This window comes from Apaloderma vittatum, unplaced genomic scaffold, assembly GCF_000703405.1.
Source record: "Apaloderma vittatum isolate BGI_N311 unplaced genomic scaffold, ASM70340v1 scaffold4822, whole genome shotgun sequence".
In the NCBI taxonomy this organism is placed as follows: Eukaryota; Metazoa; Chordata; class Aves; order Trogoniformes; family Trogonidae; genus Apaloderma; species Apaloderma vittatum.
Window position 1 is genome coordinate 76,376 of NW_009704025.1, and position 23,780 is coordinate 100,155.

At 37.4% G+C, this 23,780-nt stretch overlaps 1 protein-coding gene across 1 annotated transcript; it reads right to left on the reverse strand.

Annotated features, from left to right (window-relative positions):
• Nucleotides 1–2,956: 2,956 nt before the first annotated feature.
• ZBBX (zinc finger, B-box domain containing) lies at nucleotides 2,957–20,084 on the reverse strand. The gene is given in 21 exon segments (XM_009864877.1): nucleotides 2,957–3,032; nucleotides 3,957–4,089; nucleotides 5,650–5,886; nucleotides 6,824–6,979; nucleotides 7,485–7,650; nucleotides 8,349–8,596; nucleotides 9,421–9,490; nucleotides 9,492–9,515; nucleotides 9,517–9,572; nucleotides 9,970–10,034; nucleotides 10,342–10,448; nucleotides 10,693–10,796; nucleotides 11,035–11,162; nucleotides 11,655–11,775; nucleotides 12,265–12,439; nucleotides 12,862–13,029; nucleotides 15,757–15,866; nucleotides 16,015–16,063; nucleotides 17,716–17,812; nucleotides 19,302–19,415; nucleotides 20,017–20,084. Coding segments are annotated over 21 exon segments (2,472 nt in total).
• Nucleotides 20,085–23,780: the final 3,696 nt, after the last annotated feature.

Sequence of the window (23,780 nt, forward strand, 5' to 3'; positions counted from 1 at the left end):
AAAAAAAGATAAAAAAAGTCAAAAGTAAACAAAATTATTTGCACGTTGTAATTGTATCAAGGCAGAAATGCAGTAGATTAAGAACATTAAACCATATCCATAATGATAAGCAGCAAGCTTTCAGCACTAGATTTTTTTTGTTCTATTTGCAACAGAAAACCAAGAAATAAACATCACAGAACTGCATCAGTTCAGATGTCTTTGCTGATCTAGTCAGAATGTCAGTTTAACCACTATGTCTTAGAGGAAAGAAAAAATATAATAAAAAATCAATCCAAGATATTGTATTAAACACTGGAAAACAAAACTGAGATGTATTTAAATCACCACTGATTATTATTGTATTAGCATTACTGGTATTAATGTATTAGCACTGAACTAAGCTTATTTCGAGTGCAAAGTTTGCTGGAGGTATTATCAGAAACATTCTTTTCTTTCAAGAAGAAGGGATGGGAAAACTTTTAAAATCAGATGTCGACAACCAGTCAGTGACTTTCTAGTTATCTCTGACAAGCACAAACACAAAGGATTAACCCGACTACTGAGGGCTCTAGGCACACGCTACGGTAACACCTGCTCCTTCAGTTTTCTAGTGAAAAAGAGATGGGAACAGCGTGGAAGCACTTGGCCTGTCTGCACAAGGGAAATGAGTGTAATAGGACTATTTGGAAAAATAACTGAAAAAGAAAGAAAAGGTTACATCCATGAGAGAAAAACTCTGGACTTAATCTACAAAGCAGAACTCCTGCCTTCTGATTTTACTCTTAGAATTTCTGGCAATGAACCACGGTAATAAAACATCAATATACAGTAAACTTTTACAAAGAAAACTGAAGTGGAAAATATACCCTCACTTTAAGGACAAGAAATGAGGCAGGAAACCAAATCAACGGTCTGTTCAGCACAACGGCTCTAGTTCTTATGAATTAGGGTTACTTGAAGTACTTTTTCCTGTAAAAGAAATTGCTGAAAAGATTATCACCTCTGTTGTCTAATACCAGTGAGTAACTAAAGAGGGAGGGGAACAGACGACAAATGCACCCTCCACTAGAGTCCTACGGCATGGGGGGAATACAAACATGATGTGTTTAACTGTCAGGACCTAAATAATACATTGGAATGTTTCCACCTACACATCCAGGAAGGTCATTTGCCACCTCTGAACACAGAATCACAAGGTTTTCAAGGTGAGCACTCAAAGACGTCTTTCAACATTTTGAGGCTATAAACAAAATTAATTTCTTAAAACGATCGATGTTTCCTGCGCAACCAATTTAGCCATGGAATCACTACTTTTAATAAAAAGGCAGCTGACAGGAATTTCCATAAATCACTGTTGCCGCAGTGAAAAATTACTTAAGTAGACAATCCTTTCTTTAAATATAAAATGGATAACAACATGGTCAAAAGCATGTACAGCATTGTTCACTGAATTTCAGCTTCTATAAATTCCTCATTTAAAGCAGTTATGAGAGCACTGTGGAACATAGGTGGAAGAGGTAAAGCAGGATATAAAACTTGGTCATTTATATGAAAGTTTCTGTGAACAACAACTACCATTAATTTCAGATTCCTGTCAGGTGATGTACCCATAAATGGGTATGAACAATTGTCAGACAAAAGCTTTTAATTAATCTCACTTTCAACATTTCCCAACACAATGAGACAGAAATCGTTGTGACTGCAATCCGATACGCTTCTTTTGATCAAAACTGGGGGTGGAGGGGAAAGCTTTTAAGGTGCTTTGAAAAGGATCTTACAAATCACAGTGGAGGAAACTAATTAAAGAAGGAAAAAAGTGTTCAGCACATTCAAACAGAACACAATGAGAGGGAAAAAAAAGACACACTTTAAAGAAAGCTGAAGAATGCTTCTGTGTCTGAGAATCCTGAAGATGTTACCAAAAGATAGCTCTTAGGTCACTTCAAAACTACAGCTTCTTGCCACCTCCACAGAGCTACTCAACTACCGGGTACAATTAATCATCTCCTCAAAAAAGGGCAGAAAGCCACCAAACCCTCTTTACGTTAAACTACCATGTCGGCATGTAACAGTCAAGTGGCCTTTTACTGACATTATTTTAGTCTCATTGAACCTTACATGAACTGGGAAGAAGAGGAGGAAGAAGAAACCTTTTCACACAACACAGGCGCAGCAAGTTCCAAAGTACAGCTGAGTCCTCACCACGCTCAGCTAGAAAAATTAAAATGGTTTGGTGAAATCAAAACCACCCAAGATCATCTTTTAACTGTATTTCCTCTGCCTTCTCTTACTATTAAAAGGCCTCTAAGTTAAAATTCTATAGTACAGCTAAATTTGGTACGCTCAGAGTAGATCACTCCCAGCTTGGCATGCTGGAACGGTACAGAGTGGTACAGAGCTGAGCAGGGGGAGCCACGTTTAGTGCCAGTACCTGCTATCTGCCAAAATTAAGAAGTAAGGAGCGTAGTGGGAAAAGTAAAATATACGGTGTAAACCTGTTAATTTCTACTCTGCAAGGCAAAGTCCCTTAGTGGTAAAATATATGGCAAGGAGTAAAGTATTACTAGACCTATTACACATTCTACTACACATCTCGCCGTATAAACTTGGCTGTATTGAAACTCCCAACTTAAGAACACTCTGTTAATACTTATTGCACATTACCTCTCCCGTTGGCAATGTAAAACTGCATTTGGAGACATAAAATTCAAACTGTGGGCAAGGAACCTTCTATTGAACACAAATTACATTAAATAAATGTTAAAAAAATAGCACAAGAGCAATTTTATTCTGTTACTTCTTCATATTAATAAAAAAGCCAAAATGAAGGGATTTTAAAGATTTTTTTTAATTGAGTTTTACAAAATAATCCTTAATAGATAATATCTTGAGCAGCACTCAAAACACTTCTCCGTCTGCCTCTTGGTTTTGTATGATACAGAAAGATAGAAATTGCATTAAGTTCTTTGCATGGTCACTGTAATGCCAGAACCTGTTGCTTATCCTCCAGAATTTCTTCCTCATCATCCATCTGGCTTTCATCCCAGTCCCTTAAAAGAAACATACCACAGTGATTTTCAGCAGCTCAGATTCCTCAGGCTACCCTGCTTTAAGCCTAAATATGTTCACATATGTAGAACTAAAAGGCATGAAAATAGCTTTCACTGTATACACACACTACAAGCTACTACATTCATTTTTTTCCCCTCAGTTTTTGTCACATAGATTTTCACCTCTTAAACAAGTGGGAAGTAAATAACACTGTGTCTTAATGGAGAAATCCAGCATCCTACAAGGTAAAGCTAGGATAGGGGGTCTCCTTTACACTATCTGCAAATATTGTTTATTTTTCTACTGACCTGCAGTCTCAATATTTTAAGTATTAAAACCAAAACAAAACACAAACCACCACAATCCTGAATTAGCCATATTCAAATAGCACATATTTAACCTCACGGTTTCTCACTGACCCTTACTAGTTACAAGACCATAGTAAGAAACCAGGGACAAACAGCATTTTGGGGAACTTCCTTGTTCCCAGTTACCTTCTTAGTCGCCAAGGCAATATAACAAAAACATCATGGACTATGCTGAGTTAAATGTCATTGGCTCACCTGTTCACTGCTGCTCTCTTTGAAGATGCCTTACTACCAAAAGGCTTTGATGGTTTGTAATAGATGTACTTTCTAAAAGTTAGTGCTGTATACATCAGCAAAAGTTAACACATTAAAAAAAATCATAATCCCAAAATTTATATTTTGAAGTCTCAACAACAAAACATACCACTTAATTCTTAACCTGAGCTGCCTGGCTTAAAACATTAAGATACAAAATAGGTCACGCTGACATTTGTAATCAGCATGTGAAGTACAATCAGAAAGTGAAGACTCTTTTTTCTTTCCATTCTGGCAAATTATTTGGCATATTAAGCACTTTTTAATATCATAAAAACACACTCAGCAAGTCTAATTTACCTGAGAGTATCAACTCTGCTGTGGTCTTTTAGCTCCCAGTTTTTATGTAAATCTGTATTTCTACACATCTTTTCCCAGTGTCTGCTGGAGGAGGTTTCATTCTCAGAAGTGAAGCTGTAATATTTTTCAGGACCTGAAATATTTTAGGTCACTTCATGAACAAATATAAACAAAACCATGCAGTATCTACACTATTCATTTTAAAGAGTTTCACAGTATCATCAAAAATATGCCCTTGAAAGTCTCAAAACACCTGTAGCTGATGAAGGATATCACTACAAGACCTCAAATTTTGACTTTTTATTATTTGGTTCCTGTATTATTAGAAGTAATGAAGAGGGTTCGCTTCTAAGATGTTTATACCACTACAACGTGAAACTTTTATAAAGAGAGTCCACTAAAACCTACATAATCTCAGTAGCAAATGTACACAATAGAGTAGCAAATGTAGAACTCGTGTAGCTGACTCATGGTAGTACATATTTAAAACAGGGTAATAGGATATACTCCAGCCCCACCAATAAAAAAGGTTATCGACTGGGGTCATAGCCTCTGCTTCTTATACAACAGATATGAAAGTATTCCAAGGAAGCAGAACAAAAAGGGAGAGAAAGAATGGGATGGTTCAACAATTAACTTCCTTCTCTGTTCTTCACTGAGCATATTGGACGTGGATACCCATTCTTCAAGCATTAACAAGAGAGAAACTCTTCCAAAAATACATGGGTTCGGATGACTACATATCAAAAAACCAAAGGACAGCTGTCCTGAAAGGTGGTATTTGGAAGCTTCAGAATAGCTGTGTGAAAAAAATACAGCAAAACCTAAGGTAAAAGCATTTAAAAATAAGAACACTCTGGAATCTAGACTACTTTTGTTTACTGAAGATGCATCATAGCCAGGATCTGCCAAAATAAAAGCACCACAGCAAGTCAGAAGGCAAGGACCGTGTTACAGCCTCAGAGATGCGCTCTGTCAAGGCTGCTTATGGCCCAAAGGATGTCAGACACTGGCCTCTCTCCTCATTGAGAGGGAACAGAAACATCTCAATATTTGACTTTCTTTTTCCTGTATGCAAAGAACAAAACCAGAACTCACTCATTCTGTTCAACCATAACCAACTGGCCTCACTTGCCAGCCACCTCCTCCCACTTCGAAAAACAAGGAGGTGGGTTTAAAAAGACAGAGGAAAAGGGGTCGAGTCAAACCCAAAACGAGAGGTAGTACCACATCTCTTGTGCCTTAGTAGTGTCAGGAGAGATTTTTAAATTTCCTGTCCATCTCCCTTTCTTGCTACCCTTGCATCAAATCACATCTAGCTTCTAATATTATTAAATATCCAGGGAAAGGATACTTATTTAAAAGAAATTCATGACCTGAAATAATTTCTGGACATCCTGCAGATTTTTGCAAGAAAATGGAAGGGATTAAAAAACAAATACAGATAAAAAACCCATAACACTTAACACAGTTGTGTGGAAACATTTTGGTTCTACTAAATTAAGGACAGGTTAACGTACGATCAAATAGAAATAAATCACTGTTCAACCACAAGAGAGTCTTGCATTGTCAAGTGGTTTAGTGCACTTCTGCATCAGAATCAGTTCAATGTGAGAAGGCAAATTAAATAGCTACTTCTTTTCACTATGTTACTTCTGAGAAAAAAAACAAAACAGGCAATATTGTCACTTACCTGTATAACTTTTTAATTCTTTTTCCAGACTAAGTAGGGCTTCTTGGTCAGCCATATATTCCCAGAGATACTCATCTTGTTCAGTTTCACCAAGGCATTTGTGTTCTGACAACTCAGTATCAACACTACACCCAGGCACGGGCGAACTTTTCGGTGTTGGCTGTGTGCTTGTTGGACAATTTCCACGCAGTTTACGGTGCGGCAGATTTGTTGGTGAAGGTCTTCCAGAACCATCCCCTGAAATAACAGAAAATGTCACAATTCCTAATAATTCAAGATTTTGCGCATCAAGAGAATTCTATCTCAGCTCACAAATGACATTAATTGCAGTTAAAATTATGAATTGATCTTAACAGATAACTAATTTTGCTTACGATTTTGAATCAATAAACATTAATGAAGACTTTATAATTAAATTGGGAAGCAGCACATCATAATTCAGGAGTATCTTTCAGAAAAAAATAGTTCATTTAAATATGAACAATGGCGCAAATTTTGGGGAGGGGAGAGACTGAGAATGTGTGTAGAAAGCTTAAACCTTTGGCTCTTTCTTTTTTTAATTTAAGGCAACATGAATAAAATATAGACACTTTCTGGGATTCAAAATTGACAGTTTCAATTTCCACACATAGTGTTTTTAAAATTAAAATGCCAAACTCGTTGGTTAAGATGAGGGAAATAATGTAAGCTACATTCTGTTAGATGGAGACAGCTGAAATTGAGAAAAGTAACTAAGAACTTGCAGACAGTTACGCGTTGCTCGTCGCCTTGTTTCTCATAGTTCACATAATAAGACTTTCTTCAGCAGCATGAAGAAATCTTTTATTAGATCAAAACTATATTGTACCAGATATTGCAAAAAGTAATGCATAATCTTGTCCTAGTTTATTATCTAAATATTCAAGCTAAGAGGGAAGTAACGGGGTACGGGCAGGAGTAGGAACGAAGCACAATAAAAAGAATCGTAAGCGACAACTGCAAAGAGGTAATTTTTAACTCAGAAGCCCACCCGTACCAAAACAATGCCACGTACATAAGCCATTACACCAAAATACAGAGATGAAGATATAAAAATGACTTAAACTCAGCAGAACATCATGGACAGTGTTTCTACTTTCTACACAAGAAAAATTAACCTGTTAAAGTAGGACCTCGAAGCTGTTGCTGTCCTTACCTGGGTAAGACCTCCACGCTGCCATCATGGGAGAAACCCTATTTTGAATCTCCAAACCCCTCGAAGATCTGCTCAGCTGACTTTCTACAGCATCTTGAACGACAGAGTCATCCGCATATTCACTTAGGCTCCTTTCAGTAACACACTTTCCATCTTCTGAAATCAAAAGTATTGGAGGAAATTATTTGCAGGTTTTGTGTCAATATGCATTTACTGTTACTATATTTGCTCCATCTCATGTGTGAGATTTAAAGAAGTCATACAACCAATTTTCTACATATAACGTAAAAAAATTTTAATAAACATATCTTTCACAATAACAAGCTTAAATACAAGGGATGTCCTTGTAATTCATGTTCATGTTCAGTAATCCATTCACATGCTGATTCATATCCACCATTAAAAGCATTTTTTGTGATGTATATTATGCTCAAAGAAAAGCAAAAATTCCTACTGAACCAAATTCTCTAGGTCTATAAGGAAGCATAAAAATCTATGGTGCTACATTAATAATTCACAGCACCAACACCTCGTGTTGGCATGACTGTTATCCCAAAGTGACGTCTAAAAGCAAGCTAGATCCAAGTTACACGACAAGAAGGATTTTTTTACAGCAATGACGATAAATAATCTATTTTGTTTGAGGATTTTATTTATACACTATTACCTGGGAACAGGATACTGCTGTCCCTAAGGCTAGAGTCTGTGCACAGTGAAGAACACGCTTCAAGCATTCCTTGTTTGGGGTTTGCACCTACAACAAAGAAACCTTCAAGTCCCCAATATTGTGTAGTAACACGTTTCTTTCTTTTGGCTACATCCTGTAACTTGAATAAAATACAGAGGTGTTAGAAAAAGGAAAAGAAACAGAAAACTTTATAAGTTTTCCTTGCAAATTTATAATAAAATGTTCATTTCATAAAATTTGGAATGATTGTGATAGTCTGGTGAAGTAGATACTCACCAGAAATACCGTATAACAATGACTCCAAATCTAATGTCCCAAATTCCTCCACGATTTTTTGCATTCAGTTGCATTTTCAAGCAAAGGAACATTTGAATAACTTAAGTTAGATATGAGTATCTACAATTTTTGGCATTCAACTGAGAGGTGAAGTGACCTTGCTACTAACATGGCAAGAGCTGCCTTCTTCCCCAACAAACCTTTATTTTTTCTTGTTTGAGACTAATCTGGTCTTTATTTTGCTTTTCTTGAACATCGGCAGAAGATTGACACTACAAATGGAAAGCACAGACATTTTCACCCCCTACATATAAAATAGAGTAGGCAGTGATAATCCTGTTGATTAAAATTATACTCTTGATTGCTTTGGGGTGGGGTTGCTGGAGAAGAACGGGGAGAAGTGGTAGAATATTTCAGGGTACTCATACACCTATCGCTATCTCTCGAGTGATTCGGGACCACAGTATATTGCCTCACGCTAAACTGGGAAAGTAGGTTAAGCAACAGAATTTATCTATTTAACAATTAAAGAAAAATATATATAAGGTGGATATATTTTACCTCTGAAGACTTGGTAATCACAGACAAAACCAAACTCTGACTATCACAGCCACTGTCGAGTTGTTGTGAATCTTTATGGGTTTTCTGCAGTTGTGTCTCAAGGAGATATTTGTTGCTCCTTAGTTCTGTAGGGTTAGAAATCTTCCCAGGCAGTTTACAGGAGCCAAGTGATCTTCTTGTGCTTTTTAGTTTAATACTCTTCCTTTGCACTGCACTTCTCTCAAGAGGATTGCAGACAACGATTTCTTCTACAAGAGTATAACAAAACCATGACAACATGAATATTTTTTATGCAAATGAATATGAATTATATTTGCAAGTCTACCATATTTTCTTCATGAACTTAAAAACACAATACCTCCACTGAATTTACCCTTTAGCCATAAAATTACAAACAAAACCAGTTAACATCTCTATATATCAGCAGGGAGCTGATGAAAGTTAAGACACAGACTAGACCCAGCAGGTAGCACTACCATGTCTAATGCCCACGTTCCTGCACATCATTGTCCATGAAAACATCAGCTCCTGAAAATAATCTTATCACGTCGCCAACTCCTACTGCATGCTAATCTAAGTTTTCCCATTTAGAATGCTGTAATATAACCTGAGCCCATGTAAGAACTGCAATAGTAGCAATTTCATAAAATCTCTTTAGTATAATGGTTTGAAATACACACTATCAGGCTGCAAATGGTTCTGCAAGTTGTTTTTATTTTGTTTACACAAGGACATAGCCATGTCATTTTTTTATCCTGTGCCCAACGTAGCGCCAAAAATCACACCTCACTAGTCAGCTCTTGTTTGATTTTTCAGATCTGGATACTTAAATAAGCAGTTTCTTGAACTAAGCACAAAAGAGAACAAGTGCTTAGTGCTGAAGTGCTGGAGCAATAACTTGCACAGCCCATCACACTGTGGTCAAGAGACCTGCGTAACTCGGGGAATGGTACATAACTTAACTGTCTTTGGGTTTTTTTGGACAACCATCACAGTTGACTACCACATCCTAGATGAGAATGACAAAATGTACACAGTTATGTATGTTTTAATAATAACTCACAAAATTTACCTTGAGAAATTTCTTTGGAAGAAACAGGATCTCTGTCAAGAAGTAAAAAATACGGAGTGTCAACTGTGGAAATTTAAATGACAAGATGATTTTTCCCATTATGCCCACAGTTTCTCTTGGCAAAAGATCTAGTATGTGTAAATGCTCTACCTCTTTGGAACAGAGGAAGGAGAAAAGATCAGAAGAACATAATATAATAAAACCAGATTACATATAATCATAAATAAATTTTGGGCAATCAGAAGAATTGCACACATATCACTAACTATTACACTCTTAGTTTGACTGGAATTACGAGATTAGTCAAGTAAAAGTATCTTAAAATGCTGACCGATGACAACATTGTCTGCATGCTCCTGTTCCTGCTCCTACTAAGAGCACACAAAAGAGAAATTCCACCTGGAATTCAGGTCATACACATATGAGGAAATACATCTTAGACGACTTAACACCGGAGCAACTAAACAAACTCAATTTCAAACTGATATCTCTCCAGTTACAGGCAATAAATACACTTTGGTGGCTCGCTGACAAAGTCACAAGACTTACTATTCACTAACTTTGATGGAAAATGTGTCGTATGCCCGTCAACTGCCAAAGTATTCTTAGAACATCTTACAAATAAATCGTCAGGTCATTCAAAAGAAAATTCTCAAGCACAGAAGGAGCAGTCACAGACAGGATCTTGCAAGAAATGAACGGAAGGGAAAGCAGTAACTAAGTGTCATGACACTGGCACTGTCTACGCCTTGCACCAAGGATGAGAGGATGTGTATCTTAATCATGCTTTAAAATAATCTAAGATCAAGAATTCTCCCAATCCTATGAAGTACAACCGTCTGCACCTAGTATGTAGGAACGTAACTAAGTCAGAAGATAGGACTATTGCTTTCTTTCAGATAATATCTGCATTTCTGATACCTTCTAAACTGCATCAGTGGTTCAGCTCTTCCTTGTTTATTCATTCCCATAGTCTCAGCTTCCGTCACCAAAACACTGGATGATTCTTCTAAGTCCTTGTCGTAAGACTAATTAAAAAACAAAACCAAAACACCCATATTCAGCAACAAATTAAAATTCAAAAAAACATTAGCTCATGTGATTAAAAGTCTGCAGATTTTCTTTTAGTATAATTTCTGTATAGTAACGGTCCCTGGACATAAGCGGAATTAGAAATTATTTAGATGTTGCTACTTTAAATATTTAACAGATCAACATTTAAACAAATCACTTAGGATCACTGTGTCATGAAGTCCTTTATTACATACTTACATCATCAAGGAACTCAATTTTCAAAGAGGACTCTGCACTTTCAGAAACAGTGTTGGGTACTTCCTCTCTGAAAACAGATGTCCAATATCTCTTCACCTCTTCAACTACAAAATACAGTTAATTTGATGCATCTCATTTTTTCCTGTTCAAGATTCACTTACACAAAGGTAAACTTTTAATTTATTATGAAGTACCATAAATATCTCCTTTCATTATCGTTACTTTCTTTGAGCATAAACTGCTTAAGTATGTAAATGTTCAGCAATCACAGCAAACACCACACCAAAAAAAAACAAGGAAAAGCATTTAATAGTTTAATCAATAAACATAAATCTATTACACCTGTTAACTCATCGATATCATCACAATCTCCTTCTTCCCCTCCTCCAGTCACAGACTGATGTACGCTCAGTGGTGGCACAGGGCTTAAATCTTTAATGCAACCACCAGAAACTTCATCAACAGGAGTTCTAAAAAAAATGAGAAGAAATCAAGTCATCGGTTTTAAAACATGACTAAAAAAAAACCTCAGCCAAACAACAAAACCCAAACACCACACAGACAACTCTGCCTAATTTCATTGAGACGACCTTGTACATCCAGGACTAACAACTCAATAATGTTTATAAAAGTATCCTAAAGATCATATTGCCTCTTCTCTACAAAATCCCTGTAGCAAATGCCCTCAGATTAAGCAACTAAGTATTATTACCCGTCTTCAAATTCTGCAATAAACTGGTAGCAAAAGAGAATCCCTCCAAATACAACCTCTGCAGTAATTCTGAAACATAAAGTCATCAAGTCTGGTTATAATGATTATTTCATCAAAATAAAGCCCTCTGCATTCAGTCACTCTAACTCTTGGTAACATAGCTAATATTTTTAAAATTTCAATGAAATTATTGTTAATGCTATGAAATGTATCTGACTTCTTTCATTAGTAGCAGTGACTCCAGCAATACCTTCTATATTTCTTAAGCAGGAGTTTCTCCAAGTAGCTCAGGCCGCCCGTCTGGAATTCAATTTTGAAAGGTTCCTTCCTCATGATAAGATTGGTCTGTACCTCGCAGCTTCCCACAGATTCTATTCAAATTATTTAAAAATCAAAAATACAGCTACTCAGATTTATAAACCTGCTATTTAACTACATTTTTTTTGACTGAATGTCACATCAGTTAGTCTATGCTTAGCTAAATGTTTGCATAATTACAAAATTTAAAGGGCCAGCAGGATTATATTTACACTACACAGTCAGCAGTGGGGGTAACCAGTAAAAACTTATTACATTTATTATACAGTTATTACCACAAGGAGGGGAAGACAGCAGAGAAGGGGAATCCATGACTCCACAGATTAAAAATGCCACCATATCACAGGAAAGAAATAAAAAAACCCAGTATAATATTTTCTTGTGCAAAAATACACAAAGGATAAACGCCATCCATGGACTACAGAAGAAACATTTAGTATTCTCACAGCACATCCACCTCCACTCATCAAAAATCTGCTAACTCACCAAAATGACTCTTAATGTTTTTAAAATGCAGATAAAACAGAAAAATAAAATCCTACCTGACAGGACCTTGCTGGCACACAGTTGCTCTTGGTGATCACAACTACCCTTTCTCCACTGAAGCAAAGCTTCCTGAAAAGACTTTGCAGATTCCTCCTCATTCAATGGACCATTTAGTAATAAACCTTTGTCCTGATTTTCAAGGCCTGTACAGGTTGGTTCTGAGGACGGTTCCTAAACCAGTGCCACAAGATAATTAATACAGCACTTCTGACGACAATCCTCTCCCCAGTTAAATTCAGCAGCAACAACATTTTCAGGAGCAGCTAGGGGAGTGCAGCACCCTGCTTTCTGGGCTTAGTCACGCTACCCTGGTAATCAGGATCACTCAGTTCTTACATGGCCCTGCTCACAACTAAATTGCAACGTTCTAGCAAGAGTAAACTAATAAAAAAAGCAAAAAGTTGGCACAAGCACACACAACCCCAAATATCTAACGTAAACGCTTTTAACACAGTAGCCACGGACAACCCACACCCTACATACAGGACAGATATTAGGTTGACCGACAGGAACCGGGGCGAGTCCACATGGCCGAAAAGCTTAAGGCCACTCTATCTTAAATGTCCTAAACAATAAAGAGAATTATACACTACCTCAGCACTGCCTGTTGATGCCAGCAGAGATGAAAACTTGTCTGATGTGACCTGATGCTTGCTATTTACTTTCTTTTGCTCATGATTAGGTTTTGATTTATTCAGATTTACTTCCTTGGTGAAGCAATCAACCACTTCCAAGGTTCCAACACGTGTATTGCCTTCTGTCTGTTAATGAAACGTTACAAAACCATTATTTATTATAAACATACTCTAACAGCATATTAAAAGCAGGTGGGTAACCATATACTGAAGAGCGATGGTGACAAAAGGATAATAACTTAAATAATCAATAGTGTGCAAACGTTCCAGCTAAAATTCAATAATCTAAATATTCCATTAGGTATCACACAGGACAGACTAAGTGAGGCATTTTATGCAGCACATACCATTTCAACAAATTTATGAGCTATGTATTTTATTAATGAAGTTCTGCTTACTGAAGCTTTCTGGCAGAAAGAAGCACATCTGTAGAGGTCACCAAGAGGAAAATGTTCTTTTAAGGTTCACACATTAAAAAAAGTGAAGTCAAAACTATAAAGAACTAGATGAGTTGGACTGAAAATAGCTACCGAACGAGAACAACACTTCTACCCACACTGGGACTTCACTGATTTACAACCCTCATCAGAATGAAGATTATTACCACGGAATGTAATAGGTTTTGATTACCAAATCTTGACTGATTAACAAGCAAAACTAAAAAATATTTTATGTTCATCCTTTCTCTACGCCCCCTTCCTACGTACAAAGAAAGACCAAGGGAATGAAAGAGAATGAAAAGAAGCATAATAATATGTATTTGAGAAGGTATTTTTAAAATTAATGGCATCTACCAAAATAAAATTTGGAATAACCTTAGAACAAAGATAGCAGGTTTGTCGAAAGGATAAAATCCAAAATGCACGTACAATTTGCTCCAAAAAAAGAGTTGTTACAACCCATTTATGAAACGCAATCAAATATTATGCATGAGAAGTTTGTTACAATTAAGTGTTATACAATAATTCCAGGAGGAAACTTTACTACCCTAATTAAAAAATTATAAATTTTTTATTGCTCTATAACAGACGCACAACGAAGTTGTATGTTACAAGTTGAATATTACTGTGTTGAATAACAAAATTACACACAACCTCAATCTCCGCTGCACTGTAAAACATTTTACTGTCAGATCACTTTATCCCTTTATGAGTGGAATCCAAGTAAGAAATAATCATGAAAGCTGAAGATGGTACCTGACAAGACACAATCTTAAGTAGGAATTCAGAGTTTCAAACTTCCTTACAACTATATTTAAATTACAAGTAACACAGATTGTTACATATACTCTCAAGCGTAATCTTTGACTAATGAGCAAACACCTTCAGTTATTTTTCGTGCTTGCAATTACTTTTATTTTTTCCAAACTGCTTAACATCCAACAATTTGGAAAAGTCTGAAATACACCAATAACAGTATTTCAAACAGGCTGCGTAACAGTCTCCTGACTCAGCAACTGGTTACACACTTCCAACCAGGTAACACTGCCATTGGTTCAATTTAACTCATTTTTCCCCAAGGTGTGCACAACTACAAAATCCACCAAGGTACAAGAAGAGTCAGCACGACTTTTTTTTCTTCTGGTTCCCCAGTAAGTACTGCAATAAAACGGCTACGCTCTTCATGTCTATGAAAACTCTTTTAACTGACAAATGTCCTATTCAATAAGGAAGTCGTATGTGGCAGCGTGAAAGCAATCCCTTTGTAACATAAGTGTTAAAACAATGCCTTGTTATCCACCTAATCTTACAGATGTTACAGATGACCTGAGACTTCCCGGCATCAGGAATTAAGTCCTCAGAAGCACGGCTTCACCTAAAGGGTGGGGAAGCGTTAAGAAAAGAGCAAACTGTAGTCCGATTCATTACAAAATAGCAACGATTTCCAGCCGACCCATCCCTTCGAACGTCTGAGCAGATGTGAGGCGGGGAGAAGAATCAGCTGTGTCGGAAAAACCCCGAGGAAGAAGCCGCGGTGGGTGCGGGGTGTCCGGGTACCTCCCGTGGGGTCGCAGCGCCCTCCAGCGCCCGTCCCACCCCGGTCACAGAACCGGTAACGCTGAACCATCGATAACTGAACCATTTTATCTGTTTCCTCGACATTTGCCATGTAAAACCTCCCTTTACCTTGCGTGCACTGTTATCCCAACAAGATATCCTAGACTTCAAGTGGATGTCACCAATATATTTTGGGAAACAGCCGTTTACAACAAACAAAAGTAAAAAAAACCTCTGACCTATGACTCTATTTCATATGCAAGTAATATTTTTCTCTTTTAAAGTTATTAGACATGTATTAGTTGCTAGAGCACCTCAAGCTGACCATCTTAGAGAAGCCTTATACTTCCCAGCAGAAAAAACTGCAGAAGTAAGGCATTAAAAAATAAAATAAAATCTTCAATTGACCAGAAAAGCTGAGGTAAAAGTTCAAAAGAGCTCCTTAATTTTATCATTTCAAGGTAGCAACACTGCTGTTAAAATGATTCGTTTTTACTGAAGGGCAGAGACAGCTACTACTGCAACTTCACAGACGACCATAATACAACTGCACTGGACAGAAAAGGTAACAAGCTGAAAACTAATGTAAAATTTAGCCCCGCACCTGTGTTTTAAGCACACCCATATGTATTTCCATACATAGGTCTCGTCAGGAAGGAGCCTGGAAGGGAACTCCAGGTGAAACAGCTTCTCTGTGCAGCCCACACAGAGCTCACAGCCTCGACAAACCCACTACAATTCATTTGACAACACATTGCACTATGTAATATATGTACATCTACACACTGCCACACAGCTACTATACACACACTTTATATTCTCTTGCTCTGAAGTAATTTTTAAACCATTTACTTACCAGCAGTGCACTCTTAATTTCATATTGTCTGCATGCTATCCCCTTCACTGCAGATGGTTCACGAGCTACAGCTTTTGCCATTTCACGCTTAAATGGTTTTTTCCCTGGCTCTGAAAAAAAAAAAATCCAAAAAACAACTCCCCCCCACAAAAGTACTCATCTCTGATTTCCTTATTGCTTAATCGCAGCAAACCTCCAAGAACCAGATACTCTACCAGCAGTTTGTCAGGTTTATTTAGTTAACAATGATGTCTTTACCTTGAATCCGTTCTTTGAGTATTTGCAATTTCACTTTTCCTGAAGAAACCTATATGAAAGAATATTTACATCTGTGTGTATATATATATATATATATGAGGTGCTAATGAAAATGAATAGAAGTATAACTATTAAGGAATTTAAAAATTACTGTTACAAGAGGGAGGCAGTTCTTTTTTTTCTTCTGCTTCTCCTGATTCCATGATTTAGCATCTCAGTAACTAATAATTTTCAACATTTTTGCTCCTCAATAAAGAGAGCCCACGCTGCATTCTCACCTCCCTCCCCAAGTCTTGTGCATCTGCCAGCATTTCTCATTTTGCCCTTTTGAAAATTCTGCCCCACGCATCTCCTTAGCCATCACAGCTGAAACCTGAAGTCTTTGAAGTAGTGACAGCTCAGAGTTACTTGTCTCAGAGAAGGGGAAAGATAAAGAAGTGGGTTAAATAAAACCTCTTCATTCTGACCCCCTCTTCTACTCACAGGCAACAGGCAATTTTATTGAAATTGAGTGCGTTGGCTGAGAAGACCTTCGCACCAAACTGCTGCTGCTTCAAAGGACTTAAATAGCAACTGCGGCAGCTTAGTCTGAAGTTGTCATTGTCTGTTTTTCTCTTCAGACATATAAGCTTTATTTCAGCCAGTTTCAAGCAGTCTCTCTTAATTAATAGCTCTCATTTTAACACAGTACACATAGCATGGCTTCCAGAAAAAAAAAGAAAAAAAAACCAACACAAGAGAAAACTCTTTTTATGTCCCACTCAGTCCAATTTGCATGCTTCTCCAGACACATCACTGCCTGCTAAAGGAGAGAGGGATTGAATTAGTTTGGATTTGGGGATCTAATACAAATTTTTCATACTAATTCATGGAACAAGTAGAGAACATAAGTTCTGTTATCACAATTGGTACTTTAACAGCACCTGTGAATATTATTTGATGGCGGATACACCTAATGCCTGCTTCCACGATACATAAGGCCTCAAGGACAGGAGCCTAAGCTATTAAAATCATCAATCTATTTCACTAGAGGATGGAATACTAAAACTAGGCTGTTACAGCTGGAAGTGATAAAGCTCCCTACAAGGTCCAGTCTGCAGCTATTTAAAAATGCTACCAACTTTTACCTTTCCCAGACGTTTGCCTTATCCTTAATATTGTTTGAGAGTTTAAGCAAAACAGCCCCAGTCATTTCCAAAATTAAATACGGGGAAGACACCCCATTGTGTACAGAGTTTATTCTTTCAATATTTTAGCAGGAGAGTTTTAAATTCCTCTTTTTGGTCTGAGCAAGGACTTCACAGAACAAGAGAAAACTGATAAACTTAATCCACATTTTAAAACACTCAGTAGCATTCAGTCTCAGTCCAAGAGGGTGGACTGAGTCCAGTCCTTATCCAAGACAATGCTTCAACTATCTTTTTAATCCACCCTTGACCAGCCAGCATCAGTCCTCAGAGGATGAATGTGGGACTTTTCCAGTTACTGTGAACCAAATGGCAAGTTGGGTTCTCAGTTTTGTTCTGTGCTTACTGAAAGAATCCAGAAGCACCATAATAAAGATGATAGGACATCCAGAAGTAGAGGAAAAAAATCAAAACACCAAAAACAAAGCCACAGAGTCCCACGGAAGTTTTACTGTGAATGCAGAAATTTTTGTTTTAAATAGCTTTACCTGCAAATATACCGATGGTTTACTACCTTAGTATTGTTGTTTCCTTTGCTTTGTGACAAAACTCGGGCTTGGATAGTCATCGGTCCTGCCTGTCCGGATTTCCAATGATAAGCACTTGATTTCCTAGGAACCAAGAGTAAGGAAGAACTTACAAACTATGTCTTCTGTAAGCAAGAGGAGGACAAAAGTTTTCCTTCAGGTTTTGAAATAAGAACAGGGCATCCCAAAAACATTAATACTTATCTATAGGATCATCAATTCCCCAAAAAACAAACACTTCCCTTCCACTGAAATCTGGTGCACATCTACCTTAGTAATAGTAAAACACACCAAATGTATAAGGATACTTATTTTTAGACCTAATTTTAGGTCTAAGTTTTTAAATGTACAAATATCCCATCAATTCTCTAAGGTTGGCTTTGGAAGAATAAAAATGCAAGAGAAGTACACTTTAGATAAGTCTTCATTGTCCCAATTTACTCTAGGGCATTCATCCAGCACAGCTGAAATGTAGCATCTTTTAATAAGTCAGGAACACATGCCTACAATTAAGTTTTCAGTGAATATCAGTTTAGATATTGACAAAACTACTATGACAAACATGAAAGACCGTGGGGATTAAACAGTGATTTTCAGCTTTAGTGCTGAACTATTGCATAATACTTAGCAAGCTTTCAAATGACTGATCTACTTTATTTTACAAAGAAACATTGGGGAAAACAAACTAAAGCATACAGAACCAGAGGTAAGGAAAACATGTGGGAGGGAAAAGGGATGATCTTCCCCCAGTGGTGCAAATGCCAACGATTCCTGTCGTTTGAACTCGCCACTGTGGGGGTTCGCAGGTACAAGGCCATGAGAATAGCACAAGAAGAACTGCGTGAGAAAAAAAAAAAGAGTGCCACACACTACCTGGAAAGCACTGCCTCAACAGCTCAAGCAAAATTTTACAGAGCTGCAAGCAGCAGGCCCTTAGCATTACCCAGACTAAGGCACTGAGGTATCCAAGGCACTTGCACCCCCAGTCAGGCAGAAATACAAAGAAATGGAAGCAGATGTTGCAGAGATTTGCTAATATTCAGAGAGAGCTGGTAAGAGAGCTGAGCGATTTCAGCTTCCACCCCGGCACTTCTTTCATTACATTATGCTTAATTTCCAAGCCGTGTTTTCTATCGTACAGAAAATGCCTGTCTGAGAAGCTACACAGATGCACACAAAACAGGATCAAGGCAGTAAGAACTTCATCCTCTTTAGAAACTTCAGAAATAAGGCTGAAATAGTGAAGAGAATCTACTTTTCTGTCTCCTGCTTTAAAACTAAGGTGACAAATCCAACTGGAGAGGGGAAAAAGGGAGAGGATGGAATAAATGAGGAAAAGGGATCTCTGCCACTGAAGGAATATCCCTGCCAGGAAGGATTTGTTAAGTTTAGTTCTGGGGGAAAAAAAAAAAAGTAATCAAAATGTCACAGGAGAGTTCAAAAAAAAGTCATAGGGTAGCAAGTTTATCATTGTGAAGAAAGACTGTAGAGAGGAGACTGAACACTGCTGTGAATTCCAAAATTTGCAAGAGATCCCGTTTCGGGCAAGGGGAGGTGTGGAAGTTTAACCTACTGTCTTTCTTCTTTTTCTTTGCTCATGTTTATCTGTAGTTGCCGTAATTTCTTCTCCATCTCTTCATTTTCTGCTTCTAACTGCGCTCTCTCCAACTGCAATTCTCTGACAGCTCTGGAGGAGTTCAAATAGTAAAATATTTGTTAGAAATTAGCATGAATGACAGTAAGGTACCTGAAAAAGTTTAAAGCGGCAAGAAAAAAAAAAAGAGTTGAAAAATTCGTCATTAAAGGCACATCACCCTTGTACTTCCGAGCAAGACTGAAAACAGTTCTGGAAAATTCAGGGCAGGTGAGCTGTTAGCAACATGGACCCATAAATACCTCCTTACACAAGGGCGTGTGACAGTGATAGGGTTACTCCAATATAAAGTTTTAGAGCAGCCAACATAAAAGCACTAAAATTACGTCTGTATTCAGAAAGGTTTGGTGCTTAATTATATTCAAATAAACTACCTCACTGAATTCTTTAGCATTATTTGTTTGTAAAGCATATATGTTAGATAATCAGCTATAAGACCTATAACTTAGAAAGTAGATTAAAGCCTGAGAAAAGAAAGACTCAAGGATAAAAGCATAGGGAAAATACTAGAAAAGAAACACATCATAATTCTTCTTGCTCTTACACAAATAAGCTCTTCTACTTAATTTTGCATTAAGACTTATTAAAAATCATGATAAAACATCTCTCTCATAAGGAGATAAAATGCACTTACTTTGCTTTTAATCTCACCGAGGTTCCAGTTTTTGAGCCCGGGAGTATTACAAAACCATTTAAGTTCATGATATCCAGTGTAATCCCTTCTGCAAAACAGAATTTCAAGGATCCACAGTTAGCAATCTGTTGAAATGGGAATTTGACTGAAATTAAAACAGCAAAAACTTGTTACAAATCCAAAAACATTAGTGTACAGAAGGAGACAAATGGAGAACAGAACTTGTTTATACGACATGCCAATAAAATCCTAGAGCAATTCTAAATTAAATTTAACTGAAAGAAAAACTTTTTATTACACTAAGGATACCAAGAAAAATATTTACTTGTCTGTTCATTTGGGCTAGCCCCTAAAGTTCACTGATAGCAATTTAATATTAATAAAACACAGCTTTCTTGACCAACAGAAAGCACAGAGAAGAAAATTTTATCAATGGCTATGAAGTCAAACCATCTCAACTGATTTGGAAAGAGAAATGTCTTTTATCATATAAAAATTTGATACAACAGAATATGGTAACTCACTTAGCAGTTATTCCCTTAACTCAAAACTTCAAGACAACGGTATTTTAAAGACAATTTTTTTCCCCAAGTTGCAAAATAATCTTCCAACAAGCAAGTTCATACAGCATGGGAGTCCATACTGAGGCTTAACATCCATACCCTCCCTGGCTAGAAAGAGAATGGCTTGCAGTATAACTAGTATAGCTTTAGCAGGCTGCTGAATGAAATATGTCAACACGCCATTTCAAGCATAGTGACAAGGCAGAACACTAATCTGAGATGGACATGAAAATGGAAAGAAAGAAAGAAAAAACCCAAACTTTATAATTCAGAAATCTTCAGCTGACAGGACATTGTTTAACTGTGGGCTATCAGATTCCAGCTGAAAAAAGGATCAAACTGAAACAACATGGAGAAGCTTAGTATCTGAAATACATCAAAGGCATACCTGAGCTCAGGAGGAAAAACTCAGCTGTTTGCACGTAAATCTGAAAACGACCATTAATACAGTTAAACTGTGTCCAAATAATAACTCCGTCCATGAGGCAAACCACCTGTCAATGGCACGTTACAGACAGTTAAAACATCAGGTGCCACAGAGCCTAAAAGCAGACAGGCACACAAAACGTGTTTCTTACTGAGCTGGAATAATGTCAAGGACTCCGTTCTTTCTCACCATTTCAAAACAATGATTCTTTTATCACATTCTAAGATAAACCAAGATACTGTCACCTTTGCATAGAAGAAGGTTCTATTTGCGAATGTGTGCTAGCAGGACTGGGGCATCTGCACAGGCAGGTGTGACACACTGGTTTTGATGTTGGCCAAAGATTACGTAATAGTAAGAATAGAGGTAAATGATGGAAACCAGCCTACCAAGCTCACAGAGGGAAAGCAGCTAACTCATATAAACGATATTTTAAAATAAACTTTAACATATTCCACTGGAAGCCAATATTTAAAGAGGTAGCTTAAAAGTTGTGATAGTACCAGAGAGAAAACCACCAACAAAGTTTTGGGAATACAGTAATGCTAGGCGGGGAAAAAAGCACCCTGCTATAGATGACAGGATACTGATCAAAAACCTGAATTTTTCTGAGAAAACACATTAATTCATTTAATACAACGCTAAGGTCGCGGGTTTGATTCCCGTTCCCATATGCTGCCTAATCTAGTCGAGAGGTGGCGTCCCTGGCGACAGGGAGGCTGGATTAAAATGATCTCTAAGGTCCCTTCCAGCCTAGGCCATTCTAGGATTCTAGGAATACTTATAAGAGGATAATCCTATGGTTTTATAAGAAAAGCTGTTAAACACTGAGACAGTCATATTCAAAGTTAAATGTACTCCATTTGTGAAAATTTGCATCCTTAGCTTGTAAGACAAGCTTAAGTAGCTGTGAGAGGGGCTGTCAGGCTGCCAGGGAATCCCACCAAAGCCAGGGACTAATGCAGCAAATCCAAACTCCTCAGCAACAAACTCCCTTCTTAGAAACAGACTTGTAATTCAAATACAGACAAGGGTTCCCTTTTCCTGTGTGCTTTTTGTTTACTGAATCCCTTTCTTCTTTCTAATACATAAGACAATTTTCCAGTGAGGCAAAGAGTAAAGCAACTCACCAACACAAATAAATCAAGCATTAATTATCCATATCCTTTCTGTCTGCTCTTTTACACACACAAGTACTCAGATTTCATCGTTCTAGCAGATTCCTGTGCTGCTAATGGATATATAGCATCACTGAACAAAACAAAAACTGGTGTTTCTGCTAAATGAAATATAAGTCAACTTAGTTTTAAAGCCTGCATAGCTAAATGAACACAAATTCCATATATCCCGTACCTCAGCTTAGCTCAAATTTCTTCATAATCAATTTAAAGATAGCTTTAGAACTTAAAGACAGCTAAAGATGGGTGCAGTTTATTTCAAACTACAGGATTTTAACTAGAGCAGACTAAATGCCAACAGCTTTCTCACATCAATAAACCCATAAAATCCAAAGGGATACTACCGTGTATGCAATAGCTCACATCCAATTATCATAACCATGAACACGGCTTTCATGCTCCAGTGAGTTCTATCCACTCACCAATAATTCAAACCAAACTGTCTCCTTTGAAGAAGAATTCTTGGTGTAATGAAGAATTTGCCTAGCATTGCTCTCCACCCATTTGCTATTAATTTTATCAAGTAGGACTCTGAGATTTCTGGTCCTTCCAAATAATGCCCTTTAATGTTTCACTAATTAATTAAAAAAAAAAAAAGAGTGACACTACCTCCAAACAAAGAACAAAGCAAACATAAAACAACAAAACAAAGCACACAAACTTGTTTGTCTTGCAAATCTGCTCCTAACAGTGAGTCTAAATGCAGCACTCAGGTGCGCTGATGTAATCTCAGTCCCTCAGGATAAACTCGTACTTACTATGCCCCAATATCTGTGACATGATTTCAGACTTCACCTTCTATTTTTAAACAAATTATCCCTTTCTCGGTTTAATGCCATAAAACATGCACAAAATAAGATCAGGAAAACCAGATTTAAATAGCTAAACAACACTTTCCTAAAGTTATTTTCCCCTACTTTGCAATTTCGTCCCACACCAGAAAGATGTATTGTCTCAGTGACTCTGAAAAGTCAACACTACTTCTTCCACTTGTGTATCTTCACTGTTTAACCACAAAACTGATTTAAACTACACATTAAGCAACTTCAAACCCAAATGACACTAGCAGAATGGGTCTTTGTTTCTCCCTATGCAGTCTACTAAAATAAAATATCAATATTAAGTATGTTTCATGAGATAAATGCCTTAACATCCCCATTAGACAAGCACAGCAATTGCCCTGCAGAAGGACTGCCCAGCAGTAAGGGGCAGGTGAAGGAGCAGAGCGGGACTAAGTGGTGCAACAACGTCAGGACTTGCCTTGGATGCTTCTGTCAAACTCTAACCTCTGCTAAGCAAGGCCGGGAACTTCCAAACAGTCCAGCCGACAGCTCTGGGAAAACACAGAACAAAGACAAGGGGTAGACAGGGGGGGAAAATAAAATGGAATAGGAAAAAAACACAAATAAACCACAGAAAAACAATCCCCAAACACACAAAACCGCACACATACCAAAAAAAAATGAAAACAAACAACAAAAAAAAAACCAAAAAGACTCCATCAGGAGTAAAAAGCTCTAAAATCGGTGCTGTCGAAGCAGCGGGATTTTTGTTTGTTGGCGATGCCTCTGTCAGGAAACACAGGGAAGAAGGGAA